This window comes from Perna viridis, chromosome 2 (genome assembly GCF_037379345.1).
Source record: "Perna viridis isolate PV_CMFRI_1.1 ecotype Kerala chromosome 2, ASM3737934v1, whole genome shotgun sequence".
Classification (NCBI taxonomy): domain Eukaryota; kingdom Metazoa; phylum Mollusca; class Bivalvia; order Mytilida; family Mytilidae; genus Perna; species Perna viridis.
Window position 1 is genome coordinate 68,604,903 of NC_142446.1, and position 11,027 is coordinate 68,615,929.

Below are 11,027 nucleotides of genomic sequence, written 5' to 3' on the forward strand. Positions count from 1 at the left end.
AACAAACTCTGGAAAATTGGGCAGGGGATTCTTTATGCCCTGTTAATCCACCAGGTCTGAGAGGGCATTAGCCTAGTATACATTTGCTGAAAAAGAAGATAAAATGAAGTTTAACCATGGTTATCCAAAATTTTCATCATCACCATTCAATTCAGGAGACCATGTTTACTAAATAAACCAATTATCGTTGAAATAAAAGCAAGTATAAGATTAGCAGGAAAATGGCCGCCCGGAACAACCTTTCGTCTTCACCATTCAACTAAAAACACCTAGTTTCCTAAAGATGGAATCTGAGCAACTGGTGAAAATGGCAGCCTAAAAATAATTTCAATACTGACAGTCAACTCAAAATATCATGTTTATCTTATGGGTAGCTTTCATTTTTATTATTCTTCTATAGTCACTGTGGAGGAAAACAAATTCTATTTTTGGTAACAGATCAAACAACCAAACGGTCATTTTGTGCAGAATACCCTTAAAAACAAAAATACTAACTTTCATTGAATTATGTATTAGTAGTTTCAGAGAAGAAGATTTTTTAAAGTAATAACATAAAAAAACAGCAAAAAAACGCCCAAAAAAGGCAATTACTCCAACATGGTTCTACAGATTGTCACCAAACTTTGACCACAGATAGATCTCATTATGTTGAATAATTTTACCCAATTTCAGAAATTGATTAAACCTAACGGTTTCGGAAATATATGTAAAATCCTGCTGTCTGACCCCTTTGTTCTATTTTTGTAACGGCGGCCATGCTTTTTAACAGATCAAAATATCAAACGGTCATATTGTGCAGATTACTCGACGAAACATTCATTTAAAGTTTCATCCAAATCCATTCAGTAGTTTCAGATGATATGTTTGAAGAAATTGTTAACGACGACGACAACAACTACAGACGACAAGTGATGGCAATAGCGCATATGGCCTACGTCCAGGTGAGCTAAAAGTTGAGGAAAATAATCATTTTATCTGAAAATCTGATTTTTCACATATTAAACCCACCAAAAAGTTCTTGCCTCACGTCGCTCGACATTTACTTCCATTCACCTCCCACCCCACCCCAAAAACTGTATGTCTAGAAGAAAATTTCATAGATAGCACACATTGGCGGTGCTTGTAAAAACAAACTTGGTTGTATGAGTACCATATTTTGTTCCAAACGTAACAATTGTTTTAAACACAGAAGACTTAGTACGCGTTTTATTCGCAAAAAATAACAGAAGACATGTAATTTCATTTAAAATCAAACACAGACAGACATCATTCATTACATGCACGTGACAAAATGACGGTAATGCAAACACGGTGAAAGTAAAACAACTCGAATGTTTTCATGAAATACATGTACCAGCGTCTCTTTAAAAGGTGTTTTCTACGATACTTTTATTCAACATTACATGTATGTTTGGTTACAGCAGATATTGTAGAGTTATGTCTATTTTCATTGCCGTTTTAAAAGGAATAAGTGCATATAAATGAATCAACCCATATTAATGTGTACATGTATGTTTTTAGATATTTATACATGTATAAGTTATACATGTATCATTTTTGTTTTATCAAATATTTTTTGTGAGTGTACATCAATACATCAAACTTTCGATTTTACAAGAGGGTTTTTTGCGGGGATGAATTCTACTATGTCTGGCCAAGTTGCTGTTTTGTGCCATAAAGCCCCTTCCGGTAAATTTGCCTCCATTCCATTCAACTCAAAATAGTTCCGAATGTAACTTCCGCTCATTTGTCCTTTATGTTGTGAGTATTGCATTACACAATAATGAATTTTAACGGTACTGAAAAAATTAGCAGCACCTTGCAAAACATCGCCCTCGTGTGCTGAAACATCCATTTTTATAACAACTTCTTTTAATTTGAAGAGAGAAAGTAGGTCACTAAGTGTTATGCTATCCAAAGTCACATTTCCCTCCCAATAATTTTTCAAATAAGTGCCTGCTATGTTTCCAGCATCTGTTCCAACAGCATAGTTTGTTCTTTCCATTGATAAAGCGTGCTTGACAATGGCAACGCGATCCGAAAATCCGGCTGATTTAACAGAGTTGCACAAACGAACGACAGTTTCATTTACGAAATCGACGCTTATCACCTTCCGGTTCATGCTAGCCACTGCCATCGTATAGACACCAACATGCGAACCGATATCTAAAAATACTGCATTAGGATGTTTTTTCATTTCTTCCATAATTTTCTTTACCCATTCCGGCTCCCAGGTCCCAGATTTCGCGACGTTACCAGACACGTACTTGTCTTCATTTTCTGGGTACACATACATCTGAAAATTGTTTGGATTGTAGTTTAAAGTTGCCGTGGCAAACAACGTGGTATCAGCATTGCAAAAATTTTCGTCAGCAGTCCACTTGTTATTGACCAATGAAACAACTTTTCCATAAGCCTCCTCCTCCTTTTTAACGTCTACTAGTTTTGGAATATAAGACGGTTTAACTTCCGGTTTTTTAATTTCTACTGGTTTTCCGTCGGCATAAAAGACGACAACTCGGTCCCATTTACCAAAATCGGTTTCCGCCGCAATTGTTGGACCCGGCAATATGTCGTTCCTTTCGAGATATTCGACGATAATTTTTCTATCGTCGTGAGTTTTTTCGTTAGCAAAATCTATCACAACAACTTTAACTCGAGCAGTTGTGAAGAAACCGTAACCGCAGTTCATTACTACGTCTTTGAAATATTTTGCATCAAGTTTCATTACTACGTGGTTAAGTTTAAATGTTTCTGAAATATCATCTAAACAAATGTTTTGATTGGGACTATACATAATCGTCATTTTCCCAGTGAGTTCCATTAAGTCCATGGTTGCACATACGCGGACAATGTTGCTCTTATCAGCATCAAGAGTAAACGTTCTATAACCACTCGATGCAGTAGCAATTGAAAAGGCTCCAACATTTGAACCGACATCAATAAAAACAGCACCTGGAAACTTTTCCAGTTCACCTATAACAGTTTTTATATGAGGGTCCTCCAAAGGTTGAGGGTTTTTGGCCGCCTCTTTGGAGTCGTAGATAAAAATAGCTATATTTCGCGGATATTTCATTTGAGTTGCTACAAAGTCTTCGTCGCCTACACATGTCGCTTTGTCAATTTCCAATCCATTTGATGCTTTGATAAGAACTTTTCCTACTGTATTGTCCAAGTCTAAGGCTATATGATTATTGTTATCAATTGTCTGTTGTTGGCCTATTTTCGTTTCATGGAGCCATTGCACAAATTTTCCACTCTCTAATGCTGCATCAGTTAAACGTTTACGTGTATCTACTTGAGTGTAGAGAAAAACGAAAACGCAGATTAAAATAATCAAAAAGAGCATCCATCCCTGATAGCGCCTCATTTCGTTTTTTTCTTAGATTACTTCTACCTGAAAATGCAAAGAATAATACAAAAATTACCTCTCGTATTAATACAAAACAAAACATTAGATATGCTAAGGGGAACTTCGATTTTATGTTTATAATACATAGTATTATTAGCAGCTTAATAGTACATGTATAAGGTAAAATTAACTTTTTTATTGAGTTAGTCCAGGACTATAAGGTATATTTTCTATCTTTTTCTGAGTTCAATTTTCGTCCCTAATTACAAATGTATGTATATACGTATACAGTGAATGTTTATATGTTTACTATTTCATTCCAGGCTTCGACAAAAATAAAATTGATATCAAAATGTGTGAAAATACAATATTGATTTTTTTTCAAAGGATTCGTTCGAGATGTTTCTGGAGACATCCATGTGTATCAGTATTTCGTTTTTTTTTTTTTTTCATTTACAGTAGAACTTCACTCGATCGATCCTGGTTCCCTGGACTACGTTCCAGGTATTAGCTAGTAGTCATACACTCTCGCATACTGAATATTGCGATCGGGAATCAGTCTACACTCTGGTAGCTCGACCATCAGGGATTTTTAGTACCAAATTCGTTGTAATTTGAGGATTACTAATTGTCTAGTGTCGATTATCGAGTTAAAAAGTCGAGTGTCGAGTAAAAGCCAGTTGGAAGACTATCACAAAAAATATAGGTGTTCTTTTCATCAACTGTAGTGATCATGTCTATTGAATTGAGTGAAAATAAAAGTTATGAAGATACATCGTGCCTTATTTTATCTTACATGCCTGAAATCATCATCAATTTTCACAACTTGTGGGTCTAACGCTGCCTGATTCTTTTAGTGGCTTTATTTTTATCTTTCTGGGCGTACATTTAAAAATCGTAAATAGAATTAAAAGTTTTACGGAGTTTGCAGGGGTTGGAGTCCCCTTTTTTCAATTTTTAAAAAATTCTTTAGGGAATCTGGGATCGGAAGCAAAGGTCTTTTGATAAGCACTTTTAAAACAGAACTTCATTCACCAGGATGTTGTTATAAATGTACCAGTGTATCGTGCTAAAACTATTTGTTGTGTTCATAATAAAAAATCCAATTTTGTTTTGTTTAACGGAAAAACATTAAAGCCCATTGGGGCGCAGCATGAAACGACCACAGTGGTCGAACCCTAGACAATAGGAGCTAGTGTAGACTCAAAAGTATTTTTTGACACACTTAAGCATAGGGATTTACAATATACATTATGAACAAAACAACTGGTTTTGACACAATATAGTACACATCTTTAAGTTCATTTTTTAAAATCGGACTAATTTTTAGGGGTGTGGCCTTTTGACCCCTAATAACCCGAAAATCTTAAAGATATCGTAATCTCATTGAAAAATGCAGACAAGGATCTTCATTAGGAATTCAATACAAAAAAATTAAAAATTGGACCAAAAATAAAGAGTTGGTTTTTTTTGGGGGGGGGTGTGGCCTTATGACTCCTTATAACTCAAAGACTGTAAGAGGTATTTGAATTCCGATTAAAAGATGCAGGCACGGATTTCCAAAAGGCATCCTATAAAATATTTCGAAATAGGACCAAAAATAAATAAGTCTAGTTATTGTCTGGAAATCAGAAAATTGCATGTTTCTTGTCCCTAATTTTCTAAAGTTCCAGTCTTCACCCCCAAAACAATCCAAGTCTGACCATTGTGGAATAAAATTGTGGTACAATATCATAGACTTTAACTGGAGTTACCTAGTTTTATGAACTACTTGTTTTTGGCCCTTTAGCCCCCAAAACCAATACCAACCCTCCCCCTTTCCAGCAAAGGCATGATATGGTGTGTTTTCGTTTCTATACGTCCATGTCTATTTAATACATGTACGTGGTTATGTCATATCTATGTTTCATGATAATCAATAAGTTATAAACATTCCACCTTGGACGTATTCAGCATGTGTATGGCTTAACTATCGATATATAACGTCATCATGTAAGAAACCAAAGCAAAGCTTTATGGCATACATTAGTACATGTACAAAAATGTACGTATCTTCAGTGTATCTACATACTATTTTTTCATTATATTCATTTTTGCTACATACCATCCCTAATGGAGGCAAATTATTTTATGCTTACAACACAGCATAAACACTCTACTTTTTTGGAAACAACATGCTCTGAAATAACCATCCGGGTCAGAATCGATCATGATATAGCTTGCGATGGGACCAATGGGAGTTTAGTGGAAACCACATTGTGTTTACTGCACCTAGAATTTCTGTCTATCCTCAAATATAGGAAAGTTTATGTATATTTACAGCTTTCTTTGACTTACCCTGCTTCTTTCATGTTGAATTGGTAGCCATGATTATCAAACCAAGTTTACACAAGCACTATACACAGTCAAAAGCCATAAATATGCATGGCTGCGCATATAGAAATACCTGAGTGATTACGGGTGGATAAGTCAATAAATTGGATGTGTAGATTTTCATGTAGGTTTAGACAGTTTTAAATGGATTTTTACCGAGTTTTTTTCTTAATTGGTGCAGTTGCTACCAGGTAAAAATATAGCTATTCTCAGTTTGCTTACATTGATATTTAGCATTTTACTAAAGTCTTTCTTTTTTCTTTTTTTTTTGTGTATATGTGTGTTTTTGGTAGACCAAATGAGGTTTTGTCAATACTCGTTTTTAAATATATTTATCGTATAATAGGAGAAAAAAGCCATGATAGATCAAATCAGAAAATTTGAAGACAGTGTGTAATAACAAACTACCGCTTCAATTGACAAGGCCACTTAAGATATATTTCTGAAATTTTAAAGGACAATAGGCAAAAGAAAATGATATGTCTGTTTCCTGCTATTCTACCGACTCAGTTGTTTTGGTCACGCCTACTTTAATCATAATATGGCCAGTTTTGATCAAGTATGGTAAAAATCTAGATAGTTTCGCCATTAACTCGTGCAGTGTAAAATGTTTTTGAAAAATAAAATAAATTCCCTGCCTACTTACCGTACTTTTTTTTTCTTGCTGGTTTGCAGGAAACAAGACTATTATTTGTTTTGGCCTTACGAATAGATTTTGTAAGACTGAAACAATAATCCACATTATTACACGACCCTGGTTGATAATGAAATTAAGATTTAATTTTTAAAGAAAAATGTTTTAAGCAAATGAACAAAACTGCGTCAAAATTCTTTTGATTAACAACTAATTTTTTTTTCATTTTCCACTTTCTCATCTCATGATTTCTTGTTTCCTGATAAGAAAATAAACCAATTGTGTACTTGTAATAAAGGAAAAAACATGTTGCATAGAGATTTCAACGCTCGAATTGCCCCAAAAAAATTGTATAAAAAATAGCTCTTCAGAAATTGATGAATTCATTACCAGAACATTATCAAAATTGAAGTAAGGTCAAAACGTAACATGCAGTAACGACAAAAATTTTAATTCACAGGTGAAATCTTCTTGATTGATGTTTGTCAACAGGACTAAGATTGATTGTTCAGTTGAATTGAGGTATTTAGATGGTACTTTTTGAATTTCCTAGTGGATATAGCAATGTAGATTATGCCATATGGTAAGTGAGGGTCTGCTCTTCTCGATGAAATACTTCTACAGCAATGGCCTCAAACGTGTCTAAGAACAAGCTTAGTGTAAATTGTTAGTACATGTAAACAAAACATTAATATCTTTGTTTTAAATCCACCATTCTGATTACGAATGACATCCAATTGACCTTTTTTTGCGTAATATTCAGATTCATTTCCGGTTTATGGAAGACATAAAAGAATATACACAAAACTATCGATCCTTCTCCAACATCCTGCATCCTTGATCTATAAAGTGCTATATGTATACTGAAAGTCTATGTAATATAAACTCCCTGATGTATACAATGTACTGTTATAGTTCCACATCGATAGCAGATGTGTTTTTTAAATCGACTTGTACTTTTGGCCAAGAAAAAATGCATGTATGTCTGTTTAAGATTATACAACCAGCATTTACATGTAGGACGTTCCTACGGACAATGGACAAAATGATTAACTGTGTTTCTTATCATGCTAATTATTGTACTTCCGTTAGTATTTCATTATTGTGTTGACGTAATATTAACTTAATTGTGTGTTGTAGTGGAAAAGCTGACGATCACCCCTTGATATCATTATCTCCTAATCTCTTTAGTAATTGTTTGATAATGTTTTATTGTAATTAAATCGGAATCTCCGGCCACTAAATTCGTCGGTTCGGTACATTCCTCAAACATTCCAGGTTACTATATAACAATTCGAATAGAGGTTGAAATTAAAAAGAAGTTCAAAGCTCTTCACTTAAAATGTTACATGTACTTGTATTTTAAATGAAATGATTTCCTGATCGGTGAGAGATTGTAAAAAAATGACTGAATGATGTTGCACGGAAGATTCTGTAATTTGTTGATAGACATTGATATTTTTTTTAAATACATGTATACAGAAAAAAAAATTATGTTCATCCCGAGAACAAGGCGTTTGATAGCCAATTGAAAAAGTCAGATTAATCTGGAGCCGTTCAGTTTCTTTCTCGAATTCAAATAAACTTGTACATTTTGTTGCATGTATAAGGCCAAGAGATTTGTATATTTTTCTGAGATAAGTACCTGTGTAAAGCAGTCGTTGAACGATAAATGCTACTTTAACAACATCTGACAGCTTCAGACGATAACGACCATGTACATGTACATCTAATATGACAATAAAGATAGTTATATTTGCATCATATTTTTTTAAGGTAGAAATGATCATGGCTATTCTATCTGTGACGCGACCAATACACCAGTATTCGTATGTTTTTATTCTGGTGATTGCATTTGGAATATTAAATACTCTAATTTGCATCCATTGTTGGCTAAAGAGGACATTTGGTTTATGCATCATCAACTTTACAGACTTGGCGACCTGGCCAACATTCATCTTGAACTTGACGTTCGGCGTTTTAGTCGCCGAACTCGGTCAGTGCTCGTTGAAATCGTCTATATGTCAAACTCTTTTCGGATTTTATATCATAGTGTCATCGTTCATTGCTTATTTTACAAGAAGCAGATCCGTTCTATGTTCCGGGGATATATATGCAGATAACCAATATTATAAAGGAAAACTTTGCGATATAGAAAATTTCATCCGTATCCAGATGAACACTCCACCTCAGCATGCGGATATTTTATGCCGATATTACCATCCGTTAACTCCGACAATGGCAGAATACATTTTTATCTATTTTCCGTGTATTGTTTTAAAGATGGGTGAAATAAAAAATATACTTGTGAAAACAGGTAGGTGGGGCAAATATACAGTGTAACCTGTCTAAACCGAACGCCTTATTGATTTTAAAAGTGGCTCGGTCAAAACAGTTGTTTGTTTTATAAAGGTTCAAATTACATTCAAATTAAAGGACTTAAAACGTTTGGTTTAGCAAGGTTTTACTGTTACAGTAGAAGATCTAAATCTACGCTTTCAGAATTTAGTTTTTTTGTTTTTGTTTTTGTTTTTATATTTATTGTTTTGTTTTGTTTTGTTTTTGTTTTTGTTTTCTTTGGTAGCTGCTATGTATACAATGTCCTCAGTTAGATACCGAGAGGATACAGAGTTCTTTTTACAGCAGAGGTTAAGGGTATCCGAACCCAGACATTTAGAAAAGTGGCTATCATTAGTCCATTTGCCCTACTTTTGCACAAACAAAACAGGGTTAAAACTGTCGGTCCTACAACTGTGATATTTTGAAGTATTATACATAGAACATGAAAGAGTTTTTATAATTCGATTTAATTGTGAATGATTTTAAGTAGCAGTATTTAAAAATATTAGGTATGAGGCGATTTATGCGTGTTAAAAGCCCATTAAATTCACCTTTATTTCAAAAACACAGACTACAGAACCAGTTCAGAATTTGTCATTCGGTTTTTGCACACAACATCTGCACTGTGTAAGAGTAATCGTTCTTGATTTAGTTGGTTATAGAGAGTTGATGTTTGATTTTCTCTGCATGGTTCAAACCAATCATTTTCTTTTTTCAGTGTCATGGAAACAGACGTCCAATGATGTCATGCGCACTAACCATTGTGACATGGGATGTATAAGCTGCAACAACAGTATAAAACTTTTCAACATTATTGTTATTTTCGTATTATTCTCGGTTATTGTTTTGAGACCAATGATTGTTGTGGCAAATTTATACTTTGGTTTCATGACAAAAGACATTATTCCGTGTATTACACTGTCATTTGTTACCATGTTTATAATTGATAGAGTCTTGTGATTGTCTTGAAGTGAACTTTTTAAAAGGAGGCAAAAAAGATGCAATTTCGACTTGCATACTTTTTAGAGTTTTATTACTTACATGAACATGTGTAATATAAAAATTGGGTACATTCGTTATTAAAAGGAAAATCATGGGATGCAAGTTTAGAATGTTCAAAAAATACAATCAAGGGACGACAACCAGAAAAAAATAGACACACACAAAACAAAAATATGAAATTACCAAAATAGTACGTACATTGAAACAAAAGTAAATAAACACACCTGATCCCATTAAAAACTTGAAGCATGGACCAGGTGCGTCGGCAGATTATGTGTCCTCTGTTTTTTTTTTTTTTTTTTTTTTTCCAGAAACACCCATCGAGCTGCTAATAAATGGTCAAGTTGGGGTCAGACGATAGAGTTATAAACGGAAACTTATGACACGGAAAACAAATTGGATGTCAGGGTTATAAGAATTGCTCTCCCTCTTTAACTACATTGTCTTATATTTTATGCGATTTACTCGTTTGTACAGTTAAACGACTTTCAGATTAAACAAAATTTAGTTAACGAGGATCTTTTTAGTTTAAGATGGAATACCTTACGCAAGTACACTTTTAATGAATAATTAGTCCAATACGCCATAAACAATTATTCACTAATTATTCTCTATCAACAAAGTACGTTTTTTCTACTGCCAATATGACGTATTGGACGGGTAAAAGCCGTATTGACGGCTAAATCCCGTATTGGCACACTTTTGTATTTTGTATTGTATTGACAGCTTTGGTTTTCCTTTCCTCGTTTGTCTACCCGGACTTGACTTTTTATGAGCAACTCGGCGGATGTTTCTAGAAAAGCAGATGACACTTACCCTACCGGTGCACTTGGTCCATGCTCCCAGTTTTTAGTGGAGTCTGAGTTGCTCATTTGCTTTTGTTACTTTGTATGTATGATTTTAGGTACTTTATGTTCTTTGTTGCGTATGTCTGTTTTCCATGTCTGGTCTTTGTCCTTGGATTACATTCTTTTGATTACCGCTATAACCTTTGTTCCCTTGATTACTCTTTGATTACCGCTATAACCTTGGTTCCCTTGATTGCTCTTTGATCATATTTAGGCCAATATTCGAACGTTAGTCACTAAATAGACTAAACAGATTGTGGTTTATGTGTGATGGATGCCCTCTATGTACGATGGGTTATTTGTACATATTAAGTCTATCAGACATGTATTATTGGAAAATGTCTATTTTTAAAAGCTTTTAGATGTTGTGAATGAATGCTATTTAAATCGGAATCCTATCGAAAAGATAATTCCTAACTGTAAAGGGTCCGAATTCGCATGTTTGTGTTTATTGTTTTGTGTCAACACTACAGTGTCC

The 11,027-nt window shown here is 34.2% G+C and overlaps 1 protein-coding gene and 1 long non-coding RNA gene across 3 annotated transcripts; one reads left to right on the forward strand and one right to left on the reverse strand.

Moving 5' to 3' along the window:
- Window positions 1-1,191: 1,191 nt before the first annotated feature.
- Window positions 1,192-5,810, reverse strand: LOC148626667 (uncharacterized). Its single transcript, XM_088570838.1, has 2 exons — window positions 5,690-5,810; window positions 1,192-3,397 (listed from the first exon to the last, which is right to left on the reverse strand). Exon 2 carries the CDS (start codon window positions 3,368-3,370, stop codon window positions 1,598-1,600), a length of 1,773 nt encoding a protein of 590 aa, XP_088426964.1. The 5' UTR covers window positions 3,371-3,397; window positions 5,690-5,810; the 3' UTR covers window positions 1,192-1,597.
- Window positions 5,785-10,213, forward strand: LOC148626668 (uncharacterized). Of its 2 annotated transcripts, XR_015920134.1 has the most exons (5): window positions 5,785-5,916; window positions 6,820-6,942; window positions 8,136-8,676; window positions 9,418-9,492; window positions 10,013-10,213. It is a non-coding gene; the product is annotated as an uncharacterized LOC148626668 (long non-coding RNA). The 2 variants fall into 2 exon arrangements; XR_015920133.1 differs by having other exon boundaries at window positions 9,418-10,213.
- Window positions 10,214-11,027: the final 814 nt, after the last annotated feature.

What these genes read in the sequence shown, in the direction of transcription:
- LOC148626667 (XM_088570838.1), bottom strand. Translation starts at nt 3,370, where the DNA reads ATGAGGCGCTATCAGGGATGGATGCTCTTTTTGATTATTTTAATCTGC.